Genomic DNA, 25512 nt, shown 5'->3' with positions numbered 1-25512 from the left:
ATATACTTGATTTATCTGATTTAATTGTGAAATAAACATATCCAAAAGAAAACCAAGTCATTCAACTAGAAAAAATATCTCGGTAGCTTTTTCATTTCATTATAAAATTGGCTTTGACAAGGCAAAGGCATACTTTCCAGTTGGAGGGTAAGGGGAGGTGGCTTAGTAAGGTTATCTGTTGTCCCTGCAAATAATTGCACTTAGTGTCCCTTATAAGGCTTTTTGGGAAGAGGTAGGATTTGCACATGGTAGACTAGAATTTGATAGATTTGGTTGAGAAAGCTGAAAACAAATAGAGCCTCTGTCAATGGACTTTGGGCTTGTGTCAATAGCAGCAATTTAAAGTGATTGTGAAGTCTCGTTTTTTTTTTTCCATTAAAATAACAAACATGTTATACTTACCTCCTCTGTGCAGTTGGTTTTGCACAGAGCAGACCGGATCCTCTTCTTGGATCCCTCTTCGGCTTTCCTAGCCCCTTCCTCCTGTTAAATGCCCCCACAGCAAGCAGATTGCTATGGGGGCACCTGAGCCGAGCTGCAGCTCTGTATATCCACTCAGACACGAAGCTGCCATTCGGCCCCGCCCCTTCTCTCACCTCAGTGGTTCACTGAGTTTGCCAGCAACGGGAACCAATAGCACGGCTGCTGTCTCAGCCAATCAGGAGAGCAAATCCCAGATGGATGAGGCACTCGTGAACATTGATGGATAGCGAGGGGGCTCAGGTGGGTATTAGAGGGGCTGCTGCACACAGAAGGCTTTTTATCTTAATGCATATAATGCACTAAGATACAAAAAAAAACCTTCTGACTTTAAAACCCCTTAAGGTACTTTTGAGATTATTCAGAATACATTGGCAGATGCAGTTGACCACCTTGTGGCCCACATTCGACCTGCTTCAAGCACATTTTGCATTTCCATAGACTTGTATGGAAATGCAAAACCCCTATGAGGCAAACAAAAGCCCATCAACATAGTCCCCTAGTTATTCAAACTGCCCAAACCAGCTTTAATTATTTTATACGCCTAGCCGTGCAAGGCTATATCTTACAATTTCAGAAAATCTGCACTTTCATCAGCCTTTCAGATGGCAAACATGGTACAGAGACAAAATACATGTCATAATGCAAACTGATTTTTCTTTTTGGCTTCTGAGTATCTAAATAGTTGATTGTTAGGTGGGGTAGCACCCATACACAGATGGGTAATGGAAAATTAAAAGTATATCTAAAGCCAAAACCCTTTTTCAGGTTGGATAGACAAGAGTATGGAACAGTTAAAACTCCTGATAGGGTTTTCCTTTTTGCTGTCAGTGTTTCATTGAAAATATTTCCCTTCACTTGCTATCTCAGAGACACAAAAGGCAAAAGGTATAAGTGAGATGTATGCTTCTTGATGCATAATACGTTATGCCTTCTTCCATTATTTTTATAATAGGAACTAATAAATGCAGTTGCACCATTGCCCTGCCTTTTCCAATATAACTTTAAAATGAAGCCATTTTAAATCTTCTACTTGCTCACTGTTAAACGTTTGATACAAATTAGCTAAAAAAAAATGTTAGTAATCATTTGTCTTCTTCTTTTATCCTAATATCAGGTGCTGTACTTTTTTCAGCAGGTTCAGGTGAAGGTACTTGTCTATTAGACTGTTAGTGACTCCAGTTGCAGACATGACCAGTAGAAATATCAATGACCACCTGCACAATGCAAATCCATGGAGCCTAAAAAATATAATGAAACCAGGGTTAGCCATGTCTGACACACAATAAAGAATCACTAAATTGGCAAGCCAGACCTAATTTATCTACACTCAATATAAATCCGGATATAGGGGGATCATTTTTGGGACAAGGTTTCATTTAGAAATTACCAGTTGCCCCATCATTGCCAAGTACTGGGAGGAGGTGATCGCCATTGTCAATACAATTGCAAAATTATTGTTTATGCCCACCGCGAGCCTTTGTCTTTTTGGTTGGTGTAGGAGTTGGTTCCCACAGTAGCAGAACAAACCATGCTTAGCTTGATCCTTTTCTATGCTCGTAAAGCTATAAGTATGTCATAGAAGAAGGCCGCTCCTCCTTCCCTTACATTTTGGAAACATTTGGTCAATGTTAAATTACCTTTGTATTAAGAAACCTATGCTAACAGGGGTTCCCAAAGAAATGCTATAAAGTATGGTCCAAATGGTTGGCTGATCCAGCTACCCCCTTTATGCTTTATAGGTCATGATACTATTGTGGAAGTTCCCTGATATAATTAAGCAACAAGCTTATGGTTTGGGGACATCCTTCTTTTACTGATTGTATCAGTATGTTTAGATACCTTTTTTTGGAGCACAGGCCATGTCATGGCACTTTTGTTAGGCAGGTAAAAGTTCATATAACAGAGAGAGAGAGATGCGGCACATCCAAAGTAGTAAAGAAGTCTTTGGTTTATTGGTATTCCATACTCACAGGCTTAAAACATGACACACAGGAGAACCACAATGTTCAGCAGACGCGTTTCACACAAAGTGCTCATTCATTCAATGTTTTAAGCCTGTGAGTATGGAATACCAATAAACCAAAGACTTCTTTACTACTCTGGATGTGCCACATCTCTCTCTGTTATATGGACGTTCCGGGTTGCGGACCTCAGCAGGCACCCAGGGTGGTTGCAGCAAGTAGTGTTGTTATACTCCACACCTGCAGATAACTTTGGAGCGGTGTACATCTTTTGTCTTTCTGCCTCGAGGTGGGTAACAGTTGCCCGGTTGCTTGGAGTACAAGATATTTTATTATGCAGCCCCTGCGTGGGCGTACTGTACCTTTTTATGTTGTTTTAATTCTTGTTTTTGTTCTTGGTTTGGTACACTTGCAAATATCAATAAAAAAAATTGTATTAAAAAAAAAAAAAAAATACCAGTTGTGCAATTATTTTACTTTTTATTGATCACACGATTTCAGTACAGAATAGCCTACACCTTATTCAGCTAACTTAACTTCCGTAGATATAAAACAATGGGTTTATCCCTCATTTATTGTACTTTGATAAAGATATGCAGTATATCATTTTATCCTTTTGTATCCAGAACTGCTTATATATTTTATTAATATTGCATTTTATTAAACTTTCATCTGGATGTTTTGACCTTGATAGTACCAGCTACAAAAAAAATGTATTTTCCATTTAAATACATTTTCAGAATTATAGCTTGAGTGGCATAAGGGAAACAATTTTTTAAATAAGTGGAAGATAGAAAAATGAAGTTATTGTAGTAATTGTATTACTTTGCTTTATTTTTGTATGGTTAAAGAGTTGAAGATAAAATCAGAATAGGGAAATCGGAAAAAAAAGTTGCACAGTAATAAAATACTTCACACGATCATGAGGCCAACTTACCTGCCCCTAGCAGACTGCGCATAGCCAAAAAAATACACATGACGGCCATAAATGTACAATAAGCCAAACAGCGCTGCTATTTCTGAAAATACAAAAGCACATTGGCAATAACTTGTTTTATTAGCAGTCTTCATTATAAATGTTATTTTCCAGACTACATTATCTCCTATGGGCAGTACTAAGCCCACTACTACTATAAAACAACGTTCTTTCTCTCTTTCTACTACCTACGCACACAGACACATTAATCATACTCTTGCTTTATCTGATGATGGGTTCTCTCCTGCTTCCAATGTCCTTTGGGCTACTTGTCACTAGTTACTCAGAAAAAAAGAGATGATATTTCCTGAGCTGTTACCAATCTTTAAGGGCCTTTTCACACAGGTGAACCGATCGGACCCCCAGTCTCCTCTACGGGGCGGTGGTGACACCCACCTAAATCCGATCCTATGGGCTAAAAACAGAGGGATGGGGATCTGTAGCCCATCTCTCTGGCGGATTGGAACAGATGGCAGTCAGGTGGTCTGTTTTCATCCGATCGCCCATAAAGGAGAGTGGGCTGTGTCTGTGTCCGCAGAGCAGACATGGACCAGCCATTTGCCTGCTCAGCAGGAATTAGAGGATAGATTCCCTGCTGGGCAGGCAGACATTATAGGAGCAAGCCCTGTGTGTAAGGGGCCTAAGCGGGAAAGGATTTTAATAACATTTTTCCAATTCAGCAAGGAATAGAGAATTTAGATCCATGTATGGGTGGTTTTACAGAAGTCAATCCAATGGTGTATGACGGTGCCTAGGAGCACCATTCTTTGCTGCATGCTGGAGAGGAATCTGTAATCCAGGTCTGGCACTGCATGAATATGCCTACTTTTGCTTCATCTATGCTTCCTCTACCTCTCCTGTTGATTATTCCCCCATTAGTCATGAGATCACCATTCAACAAGGTGGCAGCTCTGCCTCTGACATCTTTACCAAGGTGATCAAAGCAGCAAAAAGACATGGTAAGTCAGTAATGGGGAAAGATCAACTGCAGGTAGACTGTGGGCCATACTGGTTTCTAGCTTTTTGCCCCCTGCTTGCCTTTTTTGGACACAGGTTTTAGAGTAGAGGTCCTCTTTAATATATGTGTTGTACGTGGTTAAGCTGGCATCACACAGTTGAGAATTCCCTTTATTTGGGTGGCTACCACCAATTAAAATAACCAATTTTCAGTTGGCCTTTATGTTTAGAGATAATAAAAAAACATTATGCCAGGATCATTTGTAAATGCAGAGGGGAAAAAATATTTTGAATTGCATCAGATCTGCATAAGTGTGAACTGGGACTAAAGTGTATTTCTACTTTTGCAGTCAAATTTGAGAAAACCACCCTCTGTTTGTTATGTGTTCCCATTGATATTAAACGAATATTTAGCTTTTAGATGTCTTCAATAACATACAATGTAAGAAGCCCAGCCTCTAAACCACATGTGTCAAACACAAGGCCCGGGGGCTAAATCTGGCCTGCCAGGCCACTTAACATGCAGCCGCGGCAGCCACTCGTCTTTGTCCCCACCTTGTTCCATCAGTCTACAGCAGAGAGGAGGACAGATCTCTTCCTAAAGATCCTGCTCCTCTCTGTGCAGCCAAAGCACCCCCTTGTGTCTTCTCTACCCCCTGGTTGTTACCATTCAATCAGCTGGCTCTGGCCCTACTCTGGTCCACCCCCAGACCCTGCACTTTCTGCTTCTCAGCTTTGCCCCTCACTTCTTCCTAGCAGCAGCACATTTGAAGGGGGTACACTGATGTAAGGGCGGGTGGTGGATTCTTGACTTCCAATGGTGGGGTGGCTTTTGGCAAATGATATAAGGAGGGGGAGGGGGTGCTCTGGACATCTAATATTGCAGATACAACTGGCCCTTTGAGAGCAAACATAATGCTGATGCAGCCCACAATGAAATTGAGTTTGACACCCCTGATCTAAACCTTTAATCCTTTAGATCTTAAATCTAGTTACAATCGATAATAAAGATCTGCCCAGACGGTACAGACTGGAAAATTATGGCAAACACAGCTGCCCACCCCCCTCATAAACAAAGAACTATATAGGATTTTTTTCCTTGCTGGAGGATGCAGAATAGAGCATTATAAAAAAGGAAGATGCAATTTTTATTTATTTTTTAAGTTATGCTATGTGAATGGGGAAATGTAACAAATATGAAGTAGTTGTTAAACCAATTTTGTTGCAAACATTGAAATACACTTTAAAGGCCAGCCCTGACCCGCTTATTCTCACCTTCACAGTGTTCTCCCCCTCATTTCTTTATCTCAGTTATGGCAAAATGTATGCTTCCATCTGGGAAGAGCAGAGCATGTGACTCCTTCCCATAATGCAGTGCTTGGGCCTTAGCTAACAATGGGGCAAACACTGCTACATGACGCAGGGGGGACATCATCAAACGTGCCCAGCAGAAGAAAGGAAAGCCAAAGCATTTCCTTTTATATTGATGTTTCCACATTCATACCAAACTGTGCCTAGAAACATTCTTTGCTATTCTTTATTTTTTTACAATGCTATGAGATTGAGGGTAATGCTTTTCAAATCAGATAGAAATTATGTAAGGATACATAGAATTTACCTTGGTTAAAGAACAAACCCGCAGTCCAAAGGTCAATCAAAAATAGCCCATAGAATTCAATACAGTTTTGTCTGCAAGAAAATAAATCCATTGTTACAATTCCGAAATTTGAAAAGAAAAAAAATCAGTTTATTGTCATATTATCTTGTGCTTTGAAATACTATTTTAGGGTCCCATTCACACCAGCAGGCTCACATTTTACTCTGTATAACACGAGGCTGCTGGTGTGCATTGTGTAGGGGCAGTGGGCTTTTTGTTATAACATATCACACTGTTTACCTTTTTTTTTTTTAATTAACTTTATTTAGATGTCACAAAATTGAATTTCATTCAGTTCTATGTACCACAGTGCTTAATGTTGTGTAAGGCGTAGCCCGTTGGTGTAAGGCTCCATTTACACTTGCACCGACTTTGGAGTGCAACTTCGGATGGGTGCAACTCGAATACAGCTTTAGATTTGACCAGTGATAATAGATGACTGTTGCACACAAGTTGCATTGTGTAACATTCAGGTACGACTTTCATACAACTTGTGAGAGTTAACATTGAGGTCTATGGCCCTCAAGTTGCATGAAAGTCGGACCAAAGTAGTGTATGAACTACTTTGAAGTTGCTGCAACTTTAAGTCGCGCATATATGAATAGTGATCATCAGGGCTGCCATCAGGGGGGTACAGCCCATACAGATGTAGGGGGCCCAGGCGCCCCGAGTGGCCCAGTCCCGAGGGATTCCCAGGCTCCAAGTTGACACCTCCCCTTTTTTCCTTTCCTCCCCTACAGTGGCAACTAGTCCCTACTCTTGCTGGTGCCACCCGTTGCACTGGCTCCCGCCTCCCAGCCTCCCCCTGGCCGCCGCTGTCAAAATTATTAGTTGCTAGGACCCCCTGGTGTCCTTGCATTCAATCAAATGCATTCACAGGCCCAGGCACAGGAGGAGGATGTAACTTGGTGGTCAGGCCCGGGGGGCCCAGGCCTAAAGCTGTGTAAGGGGCCCCAACATTTCTGATGGCTGCCCTGGTGATCATTGGAAAACACGGGGAACGACTTGTCATGTAACTTTGATGTCTAAAGTTTCTTGACAAGTCACACAAGTGTGAATGGAGCCTTAAATGAAACAATGGGACAGTAGGCAGGATTTCTTTTAATCTCTTTAACCAAAACTAAAATGATTTAACTATAATATAACATTAATAATTAATAAATATAGCAGACACCAAGAATTTTTGGAAATAAATTGGCCGCAACCGTTTATTATTGGTTTAAAATATTTCATGACTCATAAAATACCAACTTAAAAACACTTAAACAGCCTAGCCACTACGGCTCAGGCTGTATCAATAAATACAGTCAGTTATTTCTATAACTCCCAATTCACAATAAAATACCACTAGTCCCCCTTTGCATAGCTACAAAGGTGACCCACCACATAATAACAGCTGCGACATAAGGGAGGGGGGGTGGGGAACTCCACAGCTTGATGCCTTCTGAGCAATGGCAGCCGGTGTATTGAGGGCGCCCCCCATCCATGCGTCCGGCCCCCTAATCTGCATGCTGGGGCACTGGACGCATGGAGCTTAATGGGTTTTTTTTTAAATCACCTGATTAAAGCCAGAGGCTCTAATAGGGTGATGCAAAGGGTGGAGCCGGGGCGCAGAGCAGTGCGCCCCGAGCCCACACATTGTGTGACAATAGCAAATGAAAATTCGCTATTGTCACATGATCCTCCTCTTGGCCGATCAGGAAGCGCGTCCGATACGCGCTTCCTGATTGGCCGCAAGGCAAACCCCATGTCATTGGCCGAGGAGGAGGCGGGAGCGGGAGGACTGGAGGAGACATGCCGCCGGGACTGAGGAAAAGCCACGCCGTGGGACTAAGGAGAAGCTGCCCACCGCCCACCGCCGCCGCTGCTGCTCCAGGTAAGTAAGGGGGCACGCACGCTGATCTCTGCATTGGGGGAATGTATGCTGGTCACTGCATTGAAGGGGGCACGCACACTGATCTCTGCATTGGGGGAATGTATGCTGGTCACTGCATTGAAGGGGGCATGCACGCTGATCTCTGCATTGGGGGAATGTATGCTGGTCACTGCATTGAAGGGGGCACGCACGCTGATCTCTGCATTGGGGGGAATGTACGCTGGTCACTGCATTGAAGGGGGCATGCACGCTGATCTCTGCATTGAAAGGGGGCATGTATGCTGGTCACTGCATTAAAAGGGGGCATGTACGCTGGTCACTGCATTGAAAGGGGGCATGTACGCTGGTCACTTCATTGAAAGGGGCATGTACGCTGGTCACTGCATTGAAAGGGGGCATGTATGCTGGTCACTGCATTGAAAGGGGGCATGTACGCTGGTCACTGCATTGAAAGGGGGCATGTACACTGGTCACTGCATTGAAAGGGGCATATACGCTGGTCACTGCATTGAAGGGGGCACGCTGGTCACTGTTTTGAAGGGGGCAGCTGGTCACTGTTTTGAAGGGGCACACTGGTCACTGTGCATTGAAAGGGGGCACGCTGGTCACTGTGCATTGAAAGGGGGCACGCTGGTCTCTCTGCATTGAAAGGGGGCACACTATACCTTTATTACTGAAGGCCCCTTTCACACTTTTGCAAACCTCAAAGTCACGCAATTTTTTTACATCGTCTTTTGCCGCAAAGCAATACCTGTTACATTTTTCTGTTTGCACCCCCCCCCCCCCCCAAAAAGAAAATTTGAGCACCAGCCGCCACTGCTTCTGAGGCGAATGAGCCCCCTTCATACGGACCCTCTTTCTATAGGCCCCCAAGGTTATTCTAGAAGCTTCCTCAGGGATCACGTGTACTCTGCAGGTGCGCCTGTCACCTGCCAGTACACGTGATCCCTCAGCCCTCAGGCTACATAAGGCAGCTCTTCCCGCCCTTTTTCCCTGAGGAAAAATAAGGGAAATCCCGCCTAAACCTGACTAGAAAACGAATAAACCTATCTTCCTGCCACTTCTCCCATGAGGAAAAAGGGGCATATACCATGCCTTCCCTTTTCCTGTCATTAGATAAAAGGCAAATTTCCTTGTCTGTGCATTGAGACTGTGAGATTTGGATAAATATATATTGCAAGGATCCTTCAATAATTACTGGGTGAAACAAATGTTGAACAGGCCACAAATGCAGCTCAGGGCATGTCCAGTTTACACAGCTGGTATAATGAGGGTCCGTGGAGGCACATCCATATGGGCTTCACCAGGTTTGTTGCAAAAAAATAAAAAAATAAAAAAGAAGTAGAAAAAAAAGTAAACAAAAATAAAAAATACATCTTTTTTATAATTATTATTATAATATTATTAAAATTATTTTTTTATAATAAACTATAAATATTTTTTCTTTAAGAGTTTCTCTCTAGCTATGTGCTGCTGTTGCTACTTGCTAGGTAGATTAGAAAAAAAGTCTAATCTGCCTAGCAACAGGACATCCGTCCGAAAAATCATTAACCTATTCTCCACATAGGCAGAGGAACAAAGAAACTTGCAGAGCTGTACTGTGAATAGACAAGATCTCTGCTTATCTGTTTCTAAGTCCCTTTCCCGACACAAATTTTGAGCTGCTTTTATCTGCTGTGTCAGAGAGCTTGTCAGAAGTTGTCATGCTGATAACAGAGGAACAGAGCAGCAGAAAGACATGTGACTTAAGGCTTTGGAGAGAGATATGTAAACACTACAGATATATGTGCCCAGGTCAGATATCATGAATAGGGTTTACATCCACTTTAAAAACGCAGGAAACCGCATGGTCTTTTTGACTATTTGCCTGCGTTTCCTGCAAACACGCCACGGGCTGATATGTGTGGGGGTGCCATTCAGAATGAATGGTAGCCCCACGTGTCTTCTAAGAGCAGCACAATTTGGCTGCGGGTGGTTGTGGGTGTGGGAACAGGTGTGATTCCTGCACCCGCATCCAGCTTGCAGACTGTGAGCAGGTGTGAACCTAGCCTATAAGGTTGCAGGGTTTAAATTTTCTCATGGCACTTCATGGCATTATCTGATTAGACAAGGCCTTGTGAGGAAAGTGTAAGTCATCACTCCTGACCAGACCAAATGTCGATGTAACAAGGAACCTGAGCAGGGCAGAGTCTCAGCTGTCCACAAACCTTCTAGATGTAAGCTGCTTATGCCCAATGCTCTCTCACAGATCTCACAGTCTGTCTCCTCAAGGAACCTGTTTTCGAGTGAAAGGGCTGAGTGCTGACAGAACACTAAAAAGGTAAAAATGCAGCCTGTTTATTTTGGGCAACTTAATAGAGAGCACTCTGTAAGCCAGGAACTGACCTGAGTTTAAAAGAGAAGTATGGCTTTGGATTTGATTTTTTTGAGAATTATACTAACCTAGGTGGATGCAGCATCGGTGTGAAACTAGGATTATTGAACAAGTGGGCGAGTGGTCTCAGTTCAGAGACTACGTTGGGGTTTTTGTAAATGCGATCACAAAGAGCGATAGAGTGTAATAGAGTGGGAGATAGGATCGGCAGTCTCAATCTCGTGGGGCACCAGGCTATGTAGTCTAAATTAAAGTGGGGTATTGATTGACTTCGATGTGAGTCCAATCCGGTTTTCTACCTTTGGATTATATCATGGAAAATTTAGCCAGTTGGGCAGTGTGAAAGTATTTAGCTAAGTTAGGCAATGCCAGTCCCACTTGTTTTCGAAGTCTGTAAAGAATAGCTTTAGAGCATCTATATCCCTTCTGCTCCCAAACAAATTGGATGATTTTAGATTGGAATTTGTTTAATTGCTCCGTTTTAAGCGGGGTGGGCAAGGGCCGGAAAAGATATAAAAGGCGCGGGAGCAAGGTAATTTTAATGGAGTGGATCCTTCCAATCCATGAAATATTATGTTTGGCCCAAGTTTGTAGGTCCCCTTGAAATTTTTTGAACATTGGGGGATAATTAGCTTTGTAAAGAGAGGCTAAGTTTGGCGTAAGGTTAATTCCCAAGTACGGTATGTAATCATTATTCCAAAGGAATGGGAAATTGGAGCGAACTAGGTTTCATGTATCTTCCTTAACCGAAATGTTCAAGGCCCTAAACTTGCTTATGGCACTTTTCCACTGCAAGTACCGGCTCGGCTCTATTCGGCCCTGCTTGGCCCGGTTTGCTTTTCCACTGCTGGTACCGCATGGTACGGTGTTGGAACGGTTCGGTACGGTACGGTATGGTTTGCTTTTCCACTAAAGTAGTACTAAAGTTAAGTGGGTGGGATAACAACGGGGTGGGTGGGATTCTCTGACCAATCAGTGGCTAGTAGTGACTGCATGCAAAGGATTGTGGGATATGGTACCGGGTATGGTACCTCTTGGAACCACAATCGAGGTGGTACTGTTTTTGAGAGCCGTACCGTTCGGTTCCATGCAGTGGAAAAGCGCCACCGTACCGTACCGAACCGTTCCTACACCATACCATGAGGTACCAGCAGTGGAAAAGCACAAAAGCAAGCCGAACCATTCGGTTCCATGCAGTGGAAAAGTGCCATTACATTGACAGTAAGTCCCGATAAGTTGCCAGAGTCCTTGAGCATTATAAGGAGGTTGGGGATAGAAACAAGTGGTGATGTAATAAATAATAGTAGGTCAGCTGCAAATAAATCACATTTATGTTCCATTTGACCACACATTACACCCTTTACGCCTGGGCGACTTCTGATTGCTATGGCCAAAGTCTCAATGGCTATGGCAAAGGTCAAGGGGGAGATGGGGCATACCTGCCGGGTCCCCCTATATATATATTGATGGGGTCTGGATATTGTCCCAAGAGCCGAACTTGTGCACTAGGGGTAGAGTATAAACTTCTAAGTATGCCAAGGAAATTAGAACTAAAATTCCATTTGGTCAGAATCTCAAATAAATACGGCCATGTGACCGAATCGAAAGCCTGCTGCAGATCAATGGATAGTAGCAGTCCTTCCTGATGAGATCCCCCATCCCAAGCGGATTGCAATGGCGATACTATGTCTATCGCTCATCTGATTTGGTCGGGGCCTTGTCGGCCTGGAATGAATCCAGACTGATCCTTGTGGACATAGTCTCCTATAAAACGAGCAAGCCTATTAGATAATATTTTCGTTAATATTTTCAAGTCATTGTTAATCAAAGATATGGGTCTATAGTTGGCTACCTCTGTAGTATCCTCGGGCTTGGGAATCACTGAGATATAAGCTAGGTTTAATAGCCCATCCATCCCATGTCCATCTCTAAGGTTGTTGAAGAATATATGGAGATAAGGGGAAAAGGTAGATGTAAAGGTTTTATAGTAACCCGAAGAAAAGCCGTCAGGGCCCGGAGCGGATCCAACTTTCAAAGACTTAATTACTGCCATAATCTCAGCTTCCGTGATCTGTTTTTCTAAGGAAGATCTATGTAGGGGGTCCAATGTCGGGAGTGAGAGGTCCTGTTAGAACTGGGTCATGGAGGCAGTTGAGATAGTTTTCTCCTTCCCATAGAGTTTGGAATAAAAGTCGTGAAAGGTTCTCATAATGTTATGGGGGTTTTGGGATATGGCTCCTGAAAGAGTCCGGATTTTAGGAAATGCGAGTGTGCGTGGCCTAGGGTGTAGTCTCATAGCCAGTTTGGGTCCAATTTTATCCTTGAGGACATAATATCTAGCACCTGACCATCGGAGGTGCTTTTCCGCCTCCGTAGTAAGGGAGAGGTTTAGGGCCAGTCTTGCTTTGTCAAGCTGGGTTCAGGTTAATTGGGTGGGGTTTCGTTTATGGACTTTGCTAAGTTTTTGGAATTCCTTTTCTAATCTGGAGATCTCCACTTTACACTGTCTCTTATTATGTGTAGTTAATTGAATAATTTTCCCTCTAATTACTGCCTTATGGGCTGCCCACAAAGTGTCCGGGGTAATATCCTCGGTATCGTTAGTTGCAAAATAATCTCTAATTTCCTTTTCTATCAGTTGACACTGAACAGGGTCGCTCAATAAAGACTCATTCAGCCTCCATTGGAAGAAAGTCGGTGATTTGGGGGGAAGGGGATATTGTTACTACTCCCATAGCGTGATCAGAAAAAGGCATATCCTTAATAATAGCCTTCCTGGAAGAAGGTATTGTGCTACCAGGGGGACAAATATGTGATCAATCCTTGCGTAGGTGCTGTGTGGGTGAGAAAAGTGGGTAAAGTCTAACATTGGGATTCAGTTCCCTCCATATATCTACTAGCCCCGACTCATGCAGAAGTTTAGCGATGCAAGTGCTCTGTTTAGAAGGGTGTTTATATACTTGTCCTTTAATTAGCAACTCGGACAAACAGATGTTTCCTTTGTTTTATAATATGAACTTGCTGTACAAAGCTCTCCTGCGCTGAAAACTGTTTGCTTGATGCCTTGATTAAAAAAAAGCAGGGCTGTTTCTGGATGTCTGTCTTGTGCATGGTTTACTGATGCTAATACCAATTGATGCCCTTACAAGTTAGACCCACTGTCAATTTATGTCTGTGTCCCCACTGGGAAGATTCCCCCCTTGTATTTGTTCTGGTGACTATTGTCATGGAGAAAGAAAAAAGGGGAAATTACAAACTTTTAGCATTGTCTCCAGAACTAGAGGTGAGGGAAATTCTTCCAATAGGAACACTTTTACTGGGGACAACTGTCTAAGAGGGCAATCCAATCCCTCGCACTTAGGGAGATTTCCTCTTGCTTCTTGTTGCTTCTCTGGGGCAAGAAGTTGAAGGAAACTTCCCCAATGGTACATAGACCGCAAAAAAAAAAATATATATATATATATATATATTGCGGGGGTCTAATCCTTCCATAGCCTATCCAAAACTGAAAACAGTTTTATCTATACATACAATTTAAGAGTTTTAGTTTGGAATTAATATTCTGTTTATGAATGATACATAATTTTCTATGGTTATGTTGGTGTCAGGAGCACCGAAATTTTATTTTGGTATCTGTAGCTCATTATTAAACCCTTTAACTACTTGCCGACCAGTCACTGGGACTGTACTGCGGCAAAGTGGCTCTATTCCGTCCAGCGACTTAGACCTACGTCGCTGGACTCCTCCCCTTGTGGGCGGCGATCGCGCGCCGCCGGAGGCTCGCTCCCGCTGTTTTCAGTCACAGCGGGAGTCGGGCCAGGGGAGGAGCGGCGGTGATCACCGCCGCTCTTCCCCGATCCTCTGGGAATCGAGTTTGGAGATCCGCCCGCTTGTGTAAACAGAGCGGGCGGATCTCCTAAGTGACAAACAGTGACAGATTGCAGGGTTCAGCATAGCTGAACATGCGATCTGTCCCTGTGTCACTCAGTCACCTCCCCCCACACACGTTAGTAAGCACCACCCTCCCCTCCCTCTCCAATAAAATTAACCCCTTCCCTGCCAGTGTCATTTTTACAGTAACAGTGCATATTTATAGCACTGATTACTGTAGAAATGTCACTGGAACCCCCAAAAGTGTAAAAAATGTCAGTCAAGGGTCCGATCTGTCTGCCGCAATGTCGCAGTCCCGCAAAAAAAATCGCAGATCGCCGCCATTACTATTTAAAAAAAACACACCAAAAATGACAGAAATCTTTCCCTTAGTTAGTAAACGCAATAACTTTTGCGCAAACCAATCAAAATACGCTTATTGTGATTTTTTTTACCAAACATAGGTAGCAGAAAACAAATTGGCCAAAAATGTAAAAAAATTTTGATTTTTACATTTTTTTGGGGGGGAATTTAATATAAAAAAATGTGAAAAATATTGTTATTATTTCAAAATTTACGCTATTTTTTTGTTTATAGCGCAAAAAGTAAAAATCGCACAGGTGATCAAATACCACCAAAAGAAAGTTCTGTTTGTGGGAAAAAAAGGACGTAAATTTCGTTTGGGTATGGCGTCGCACGACTGCGCAATTGTCAGTTAAAGTCGCACAGTGCCGAATCACAAAAAGTGGCCTGGACGTAAGACAGCAAAATCCTCCGGTGGTAAAGTGGTTAAAGAACCCAAATTTAAAATACCAAATCTACAGTGTACAATAATAATTGACGGCATTGTAATACTTGTGTTTACTTATTTCTCATGTGAACATATTTTTTTCCTTCTCAGAGCAAAAAAAGTGCAAAAAGAAGTAATGCACCTATATCGTTTTATAGTTAGTCAGTAGAGTTGATATGTTATCATAGCAGTTTGTGATCTTTTGACCGCCTTGTGCAATTTAACAATCATAGTATCATTGCTAGTATATACCTAAACTTTAACTAAATAACTGACTAACTAAGCAAACTATTCCACACTACTACACTTTTGTTACACTAGGGCCAAGAGTGTTTGCATAATAAAAATGTTTTTAGCACATTTGGAAAGACTGAGGGCCTCCAGAACTGGAGTGATTCACCAGCCTGGAAATCCTTTGTAAGTAGTCATTGTTCTCCAATAAAAACCTATTCAGAGCCTGCCAGGTAGAACACCTAAGGGCTTGTTCCAACAAGTATTTTTTATAAAGAATAATTCCAGGTATCAGCAGGTTCTTTGTAGTTACATTGGTTCAGCTTGGACCTGTGTAACTATGTATATACTGTACCTGGCTAATGCTGCTGGAAGCAGGAAACCACTGAAGTAGACTCCGCCATACTGTGCCCCCCAGGATGTATGAGCATTATGTGTGAGCAAAATAACCCCCCCCCCCACAAAAACACTCAGCACTAATCTGCATGCTTATCCCTAAGCATACATTCCTCCTCCTCCCAGTACAAATCTGCCCCCCTACTGAAATCCCCCCTCTCAGCAAAAAATCTTTGCACCCCCCCCAAATCCCTCTAGCTCAAATGCACCCTGACTCCCCCCCCCAAAAAAATGTATCCCACCTAGCACAATTTCTCTGCTCCTAAAATGTCCCCTCCTAGTACACATAAAATCCCCCCTCCCAGCACAAATTCCCAACAACCCGCCCCCCCCCCCCCCAGCACAAAACGTTTTCCTTGATTGCCCCCTCCCAACACAAATCCCCTAAATCGCCACTCTTAGCACTCCCCCTCCCCAAGTTCCCCTCCTTAACTAATACTTATCCCCTGCCACTCCCCATATTCTCCCTTCCACAATTTTGCTGCGATTTTGCGTTTTCCCATGGCTGCAGTAAATGACAGCCAAGTGTACATGAAGCTTTACTTGCTCATTCCTGAGTTGGACTTGGGATTATGGACTATGAGTTTTGTAGTGTGCATAGAGAAGTATACATGACTGCAAGTAACATGCACTGCTTATTCCAAACAAAAGGGAAGTGATGAAGAATAGAGGTTCAAGAGCTCACAGAGGATGGTACAAAGAGGCAGATAAACACGCTAAGAATGATTTATTGAAAAATAGATCACAGGGTTATTAGGTAGTAAATGTGTATAACCTAAAGCGGAGTTCCAGCCACCTGTGGTAAAAATAAAAGTCAGCAGCTATAAAAAGTGTAGCTGCTGACTTTTAAAAAACAGCCACTCACCTGTCCCAGGATCCAGCGGTGGGCTCACCCCAGGCGGTCTCACCCCAGGCGGTCTCACCCGCTGTCTTCGGTGCCCGGTGCCGACATCTCCACTATGGACACCCAACTGTGAAAGCTTGTGGGGAAGTCCTGCTTTAAGGACTTGTGCCCAGCTTCTCTTGCACAATTGGCACTTTTAACCACTTAAGCCCCGGAAGATTTTACCCCCTTCCTGACCAGGCCCTATTTTGCGATTCGGCACTGCGTGATTTTAACGGACAATTGCGCGGCCTTGCGACGCTATACCCAAATGAAATTGACGTCCTTTTTTTCCCACAAACAGAGCTTTCTTTTGGTGGTATTTGATCACCTGTGCGATTTTTACTTTTTGCGCTATAAACAAAAAAAGAGCGACAATTTTGAAAAAATAACAATATTTTTCACATTTTTTTTATATGAAATTCCCCCAAAAAAATGTAAAAATCAAAATTTTTTTAACATTTTTGGCCAATTTGTTTTCTGCTACATATGTTTGGTAAAAAAAAAATCGCAATAAGCGTATTTTGATTGGTTTGCGCAAAACGTAATTATGGCGTTTACTAACTAAGGGAAGGATTTCTGTCATTTTTGGTGTTTTTTTTTTTAAACGAGTAGTGGCGGCGATCTGCGATTTGTTTTGCGGGACTGCGACATTGCGGCGGACAGATCGGATCCTTGACTGACATTTTTGACACTTTTGGGGGTACCAGTGACATTACTACAGTAATCAGTGCTATACATATGCACTGTTACTGTAAAAATGACACTGGCAGGGAAGGGGTTAACTTTATTGGTGATGCAGGGGTTAAGTGTGTCCCTAGGGGTGTGCTTCTAACTGTAAAGGGGTGTGGCTAGTGATGTAACCACAGAGGCATACGATCCTACATAGCAGGATCGTATGATCTCTGCAGTTACACCAGGGAGAATGACAGGCGGCTTTGTTTACCTCAGCCGCCTGCCTTTCTCCCTCTCCACGGGGAGATCGCGAGTGACTGGCAGACATCAAGTCCGCCAGTCACACACGCAGACTTGTTAGGGAACGAGCGGGGGCGGGAGCGCGCCTCCGGCTATACGCGCTCACCCCCCTAGAGGCTCTCAGGCTAGCGACCTAGTACTACGTCACTTTGCCTGTATGGGGCTGACCGCCGCAGTAAATGTACTTGTGGCGGTCGGCAAGTGGTTAAGTCCTTAAAGCCGAACTTCCCCTTTTGGGTGGAGTTACGCTTTAATTTTAAGAATATGCTTTAGCCCCGGTTCTCACTGTAACCCGCATGTAAGTCGCACAAGAAATGCTTCCCATTCCTGTGCAATTCACATAGGATTCAGTGTGGTACGATTTTAAATGGACTCAAATAGCACCGCATCGCACCAAAGAAGTGCAGGTACCGTTTTTGGAGCCGCACCGCAAACGGATGGCATGGTATCTTTGTACCATGCTATCCCATGCAGGTAAACAGCACTGTGTTTGAGATGCATTTGGGGTGTCATTAACTTTGTATTGACACCCACTGTGGAGTGCAAACACAGTGCAATTGCAATGCGGTCCAGGAAACGCTCAGGGATCGCTGCGTTTCCCGCAACACATATAAGTGAACCTAGGCTTAGTGTCACTTTATGAGCCACATGTGTGGCCCCGTAACCCTGCAAAGGCTGTCTTGTTACAATCTAAAAGAAAAATAAACAGAGGTGTTAATGTGGCAGCCATCATGCCTAGATAGATGAAAAGCAGTAGTGGTAATACTGTTTAGTAATTGACATTAATGCCCTGTAATAAGCTAGTGGCATCTGGAGAGCCCACATTAATATCACAGTAAAAGTGATGTCTAATATGAATAAATTACAGGCTTTCACCTCATTCTCCACCAACAGAGCTGAGAGTGAAATGAGGAAAGAGAATTCATAAACAAAATGACATTTTTACCCAGAGGCAGCATGAGGAGACAAAAAGGACGGCATGAGGACATGGAGACACCAGCTGTGCAGCACTAATCTAATTTGTATAGGCACCTTTATAAGGATCACTTTTACATATTGCTGCCCGCAGAAAGAAAATGACTTCTATGGGTCATTTAATAAACGGTAGTCTATCAATGTTATTTTCTTTAGGATTTGATTTTGACATTTTTTAGAAGGATTTACAGGTGATAAGTATTTTATTGGTTATTTTTTGTTTCCATGTTATTTTCCCCAAGGTACAATCATTAAGGCTTACCTCCATTTAAAGCATTATTAAACCCCCCAAAAAAAAAAAAAAAAACCGTGAAATTTTGCAGCTTTCCAATTTTTAGACCCCTTTCACACGAACGTTCTGATCGGGTCTGCCTGTCCGTTTTTCAGGAGGACCTGATCGGACCATCCATTGCTCTCAATGGAGCGGCGGATGTTAGCGGACATGTATACGCTGACACCTGCTGGCATCCGATCTGGTCCGCCAAAAACAGACGGATAGGAATACGTTCGCCACGACAGGTGGTCTGTTTCCATCCGATCGGCCCATAGAGGAGAGCGGGCTGTGTCCATGTCTGCTCTGCATAGAGGACCAGACATGTCATCCACCTGCTCTGCGGTGATCAGTAGAGTGATCATTGGCGGCTGGTGCATTGGGGGCGCAGAGGTGCTGCTGCCCCTATCCATGCGTCCGGCCCCCTAATCTACATGCGGGGCGCGGGACGCATGGACTTCAATGGGGCTTTTTGTTTTTTTAGCCATGTGATTACAGCCAGAGGCTCTAATAGGCTAAAAAAAAGCGTGGGCTTGTGGCGCAGAGCTTTGCGCCCCGAGCCCACCCAGTTGTGTGATAATAGCGAATGAAAATTCACTATTGTCACACGGATCCTCCTCCTGGCCAATCAAGAAGCGGGTCTTGAGACCCGTTTCCCAATTGGCCAAAAGGAGAAGCCATGCCATTGGGCATGGAGGAGGAGGGAGGAGACGCAAAAGACAGGAGGAAGAAGCCGAAGCCTGTTCGGTCCCCTGTCCTGCTGTAGTCTGGGGGGGGTGGTGGCCTGGTGTGGTCCGGGGGGGTATGGTGCGGTCCGTCTGCCGCCCCCCTCGGCCCATGGAGCACCAGCCGCCACTGAGAGTGATCCCCTGATGAGCAGGCAGGTCTGCTCATCAGGGGCCTTAGATGTGGTAACTGCATTTGTTTTTTTCATCTTTATTTTTATCTGGTGATCTTGCCAGAAAGCCAGTTATTTTTCAACTTCCTTTAACCACTTGCCGACCGCCCCATGCAGATTTACTGCGGCAGGGCGGCTCGGCTGCGCATAATCACGTAGATCTACAGATCTATAGATTAGACACAGCGGGAGCCAGACAGTGGGAGGAGCGGGCTCGATCGCCGCCGGCCTCCCGCGATCTTCGTCTAGAATGACAGAAAAGCCGCCTTCCTATGTAAACAAACAGGCAGCTTTTCTGTCAGAGGTAGGAGAAGATTGTGTGATTCAGCTAAGCTGAATCACCGATCTCTCTCTGCCTCTGTCCAACCCATCCCCCCACACAGTTAGTAAGTACAAAAGGGAACACATTTACCCCTTGATCACCCCCTGTGTTAACCCCTTCCCTGCCAGTGTCATTTATACAGTAACAGTGCATATTATTTAGCACTGATTACTGTATTAATGTCACTGGTCCCCAAAAAATGTCAAAAATGTCAGTTAGGTGTCCGATCTGTCCGCCACAATGTCGCAGTCCCGATAAAAATCGCTGATCACCGCCATTAATAATAAAAAAATTAAAAAAAACTTTTGCATAAACCAATATACGCTTTGTGTGATTTTTTTTACCATAAATATGTAGCAGAAAACTAATTTGACTAAAATGATAAAAAAATTTGATTTTTTAAACTTTTTGGATTTGGTGGTTACGCAGAGCCTTAGTTATGGTAGAGAGGTTGCGTCTGGCCATCAGCGTGTACCTGGATAGATCGGACAGCAATTGCACGTTGCAATAAGGTTCAGGTAACTGTCCACTCTGTCTGGACGCAAGCATTATTTTGTCCTTAGCAGTGAAAAATTGGACTCTAAGCAGAACATCCAGTGGTACATTACCCTCCAGGAACACTGGCTTGGGCAGCCTGTGGATCCGGTCAATAAGAAGTTCCGATTCATGCAGAGTAGGAACCAGAATTTTGAATAGAGAGACAACATGCTGCTGCAATTGCTCAGGGGAGATCGCTTCAGATATGCCTCGCAGTTTTATGTTGTTGCATCTGGAGCGATCCTCCAGATCCACCACTTTATTCTTCAACCAGGAGATTTCTTCTGTTTGGGTGTTTAAGCGGTCTATAACCGAGTTGATGGTTTCAGCATGAGTGTGCACAGATTGTTTCACAGATCCAATTCTGGTCCCCAAGGCAGATATCTCTGCAGTAATTTGTTGCGTCTGCTGTTTCATATCAGCCTGCATGGAAGCCTGCAAGGAGAACAGCATGGCTCTCATTGCTGATTCTGATATGGGGTTTCCCCCATTAGATTGCTGAGCAGGCTGGTCTGTGTCTGAGGGTAGCTGCAGTGCCTGAGTGGACGGGGGGATAGTAGTGTCCATACCTGAGCCCTTCATATACTCCAGGAGGCGATTCCCTTCTCTGCCTGCTCTTGGCTGGGCTCCTGGAGGTCGGTGATGGAGGGGAGGGTGATCCCGAGGAGGGTCCGCTGTCCGGGTTCCCTATCACCCTGTGCTGCGGGTGTAGCGGTTTTAGTGGAGGGAGTTTGGCAATTGGTCCTGCTGTTCCCGCACGATTTTTTAAACTTTTTAATTGGGAATGTTTTATAGCAGAAAGTAAAAAATATTGTTTTTTTTTTTTTCAAAATTGTTGCTATTTTTTTGTTAATAGAGCAAAATCTAAAAACCACAGAGGTGATCAAATACCACCAAAAGAAAGCTCTATTTGTGGGGGAAAAAAGGACATCAATTCTATTCACAACAGTTCAACACTCTAAACCTGGGCATACCCTTGTATATTTTCAAACCAAAAATGTTGTTTTAAGAACGTTCATTCGGCTTTCTAATTGTTATCGGGCCAAAATCAATGTCCGTATTCAATTGCAGTGATGAGAAAATTTGAAAGAACAGGGTGGAAAAAGGGTTCTTGAACAAGCAAATTTCTAGCATTTGGTTTTTTAGGTATTTTTTGTTCAGGAAATTAAATTCATTCCAAAATGGAAATGAAAAGAAAAGAAACCAAATTTTGAGCTGCTGTTAACCACTTCTGGACCAGAAGGATTTTTCCCCTTAATGACCAGGCCATTTTTTGTGATTCAGCACTATGTTACTTTAATGGACAATTGTGTGGTCGTGCGACGCTGTACCCAAATAAAATTGATGTCCTTTTTCCCCATAAATAGAGCTTTCTTTTGGTGGTATTTGATTACCTGTGCGATTTTAATTTTTTGCGCTATAAACAAAAAAAGAGAGACAATTCTGAAAAATATAACACTCCCAAATAAAAAAAAAATTTAAAAATCAAATTTTTTGATCCTTTTAGGCCAATTTGTATTCTGCTACATATTTTTGGTAAAAAAAATCCCAATAAGTATATTTTGATTGGTTTGCGCAAAAGTTATCACATCTACAAACTAGAGGAAAGATGTCATTTTTATTTTTTACTAGTAATGGCGGCGATCTGTAATTTTTAGCAGGACTGGGACATTGCAGCAGAGAGATCGGACCCCTAACTTACATTTCTGAAACTTTTGGGGGGGGGTGGGGGACCAGTGACATTACTACAGTAATCAGTGCTACAAATATGCACTGTTACTGTAATAAGGACACTCGCAGGGAAGGGGTCAACCCAGGGGCGATCAAAGGGTTAAATGTGAGCCTAGGGGAGTGTTTTCTAACTGTATGGGGGAGGGACTTGTGAAATGATCATAGAGACCTGTGATCCTATATAGGAGGATCACAGGCACTCTGTGAACATTCAGAGAGAACAAAGGTCTGCTGTGTTTACAACAGCAGACCGTCGTTCTCTCTGAGCAGGGAGCGATCGTGGGTGCCCGCAGGGTGTCCTGCGACACGCACTGTGATCTATGTGTCCTTCCAGCTGATCACAGATCGAGGTAAACAGCCAATCACAGCTGCTCTTTAGCATGTGATCAGCTGTGTCCAATGACAGCTGAGCAGGATGTAAACACATTTGCCAGTTATCGGTATTCCTTTCCTCATGCTGTCACAGCGTGAGGAGTGGAGAGAGTTGGTAACTGGCAAGTGTGAAAGGGGGCCTTTACACTGATAATCAGGGCACTGATCATCAGTGTTCTAATTATCAGTGCAGCCCCAACAGTTCCCATCAGTGCCAATCAGTGCCTCCTCATCAGTGTCTCCTATCAGTTCCCCCTATTAGTGCCCTTCAGTGCTGCTTATTAGTGCTGCCTTATCAGTGGCCGCCAGTGCCGACTCATCAGTGCCCATCAGTGCAGCCTATTAGTGCTCATCAGTGCAGCCTCACCAGCGCACATCAGTGAAGGAGAAAAAATACCTGTTTGCAACATTTTATGACAGAAAAACTTTTTTTTTTTTTTAAATGTTCGGTCTTTTTTCATTTGTTTAAATAAAAAACCCAGTGGTGATTAAATACCATCAAAAGAAATCTCTATTGGTGTACAAGAAATTCTAAAAATGTCATATGGGTACAGTGCTACCTGACCACGCAAGTGTCATTTAAAGTGCGACAGTGCTAAAAGCTGAAAATTTGCCTGGGCGGGAAGGGAGTAAACAAGCCCAATATTGAAGCAGGTATACCACATTGGTAAAGCTGTCAGATGTACTGAGAATTTTCATACGAATTTTCGTTTTAAAACTGACTTGTCAGTGTCAGTCAACCCAACTTAAAGAGGTTGTAAACCCACCTCACAAACTTTTACCTATAGGTAAGCCTATATTAAGGCTTACCTATAGGGGCTATAAATATCTCCCAAACTTGCACCGTTTAGGAGATATTTAGAGTGCAAACTGCCGATGACGTCATCGGCGCAGGCGCTCTGAAGGAACGGCCACCCGTGCCGTTCCTTCAGAGTCCAGTGCCGTGAACGGCGGCTCCCACGCGCAGGCGCGGGAGTGATGTAATCGCGCCTCCGGCCAATCAGATGGCCGGAGGACGCGAACCCGGAAGCAGGACGGCCGGACATGTCCTGTCGCTGAGGTGGCGGCACGGCGGGGGGCTTCGTTTTAAGGTAAGTACTACACAATGAGCTATTATGCGATGCATACTAGCTCATTATGCCTTTCTCTTTACAGGGCTTTTTTTTTCTCGTTTTTTTTGGGGGACTTTACTTCCTCTTTAAGCAGCTTGGGGCCGCAGTTGCAGGCTTGCCTTCTTATGTACAGTGCAGGGTTAATACTTGATAAACAAGCGATGTCGTGATATACAGGTAGTGTCATGTCACAACTGAGTATAAAAGAGAAGAGAGGCACTCCAAAGTGTAGCCATATGGTTGCATTTAATGAAGGTACAACATTTAGCAACTCACATGTTTGATGATTAAAACCGGCACATCTACATATGCAGGCATCCGGGGTAAAGCTGTCCACATAGACCATCCTCCGCACTGTAATCTTCATCATCCCTTCCACACTTCGCTCCAGGAGGGCTTCAAGCCTCACTTTCAGATCGCTCTACTGCAGGGTCACATTCCCGGTCACGACTGCAGACTGACGGCGGTGAGGAGGATAGTCTATGTGGACAGCTTTGCCCCAGATGCCTGCATACTTTGATGTGCCTGTTTTACTTATCAACCATGTGCATTGCTAAATGTTGTACCTTCATTAAATGTAATCATATTGCTACACTTAGAGGCGCCTCTCTTCTCTTTTATACTCTGTAGCTCCTGCTGGATTTTGCTTCTAATCCCCTTGTGGAGGCGCCATTTGTGGATGGACATTTTATGGTTACACAACCTATCACATTGCTATAATCATTTTATATGGACTATAAACTGAAGGACTTGTGAATAAATGGTTGTGGAACGAATCATCTGAGTTTCTATTATTTCTTATGGGGAAATTCCCTTTGATATAAGAGTGCTTTGGATTACAAGGATGTTTCCGGAACGAATTATGCTTGCAATCCAATGTTTTACTGTAATACAATTTTTCGCTGCACTCCTAGACTAAAAAAGAAGTAAACCCTCCTCTGACAATTTTACCTATAGGTAAGCCTATGATAAGGCTTACCTATAGGTACTGTAAATATCTCCTAAACATGCACCGTTTAGGAGATATTTACCTTACATGCAGCCAGTGACGTCACTGGTGTATGCGCTATGAAGGAACGGCCACTGGTGCCGTTTCTTCAGAGCCCCGTGCCGTGACCGTCGGCTCCAGCACACGCGTGCACGGGAGTGACGTCACCGCGGCTCTGGCCAATCAGATGGCCGGATGCTGCGACCTCGGAAGACGGGCGACTGGACATGTCGCCCGTTATAGAGGTAAGCGGGCGGCACGGCAGGGGGCTCGTTCTAAGGTAAGTATTTCATAATGAGCTAGTATGCGATGCATACTAGCTCATTATGTGTTTCTCTTACAGGTTGCAAAAAAAAAAAATTGTATGGGTTTACAACCTCTTTAACCCTTGCAGTTGGGGGGGGGGGGTAACATCAATGGTATAATGTATTTTATTCAGAGGGTTCAGAGTAGAATCCACATTGGTTGCTTTGTTAACACATTTTTCACACCTTTACTATTTTGCTTGGGTAGTAAGCAAATACTATTGTATCTGTGTATAATATATTCACATACTGTGCTCTGAAGGTTCTCTCGAACTCCGGAGGCCCACTGACAGCAGGGGGTATCACCTTGTGCTTTATTCTACATTTTCCCACCAGGTTGGCAAAATATGCTGAAATGAAACAACATGAAACAATCAGGTGTACGGCAAACGCATACAAAAAATGCAGCTGAAACTTAAAGTAGAACTTAAAGGCAAAACTTTTTCATTTTGGATAGGAAGGGTTATAACCTCTGTTAAAAAAAAAAAATTACCATCTGGGTCTCATTGTGGAATTTTCCCTTCACTTTTTTTCCCATGGCCAAAACAGGAAGTGAAAGGAAATCTCTCCAA

General features: G+C 43.6%; 1 protein-coding gene across 1 annotated transcript in view; it reads right to left on the bottom strand.

Annotated features, from left to right (window-relative positions):
* Window positions 1–1393: 1393 nt before the first annotated feature.
* LOC309556559 (microsomal glutathione S-transferase 2-like) overlaps window positions 1394–25512 on the bottom strand; it is a 33831-nt gene continuing 9712 nt past the window's right edge. Inside the window, exons 2-5 of the mRNA XM_082259006.1 lie at window positions 25191–25290; window positions 5996–6066; window positions 3382–3463; window positions 1394–1721 (exon numbers count right to left, since the gene is read on the bottom strand). Coding sequence (XP_082115132.1) covers window positions 1583–1721; window positions 3382–3463; window positions 5996–6066; window positions 25191–25290 — 392 coding nt within the window. The 3' untranslated portion in view covers window positions 1394–1582. The remainder of the gene's footprint in view (window positions 1722–3381; window positions 3464–5995; window positions 6067–25190; window positions 25291–25512) is intronic.

This window comes from Pelophylax lessonae (genome assembly GCF_965119305.1).
Source record: "Pelophylax lessonae genome assembly, chromosome: 1".
NCBI classification, from domain to species: Eukaryota; Metazoa; Chordata; class Amphibia; order Anura; family Ranidae; genus Pelophylax; species Pelophylax lessonae.
Note: the sequence above shows the minus strand (reverse complement) of the source record. Positions and strands in the feature narration are given on the sequence as shown.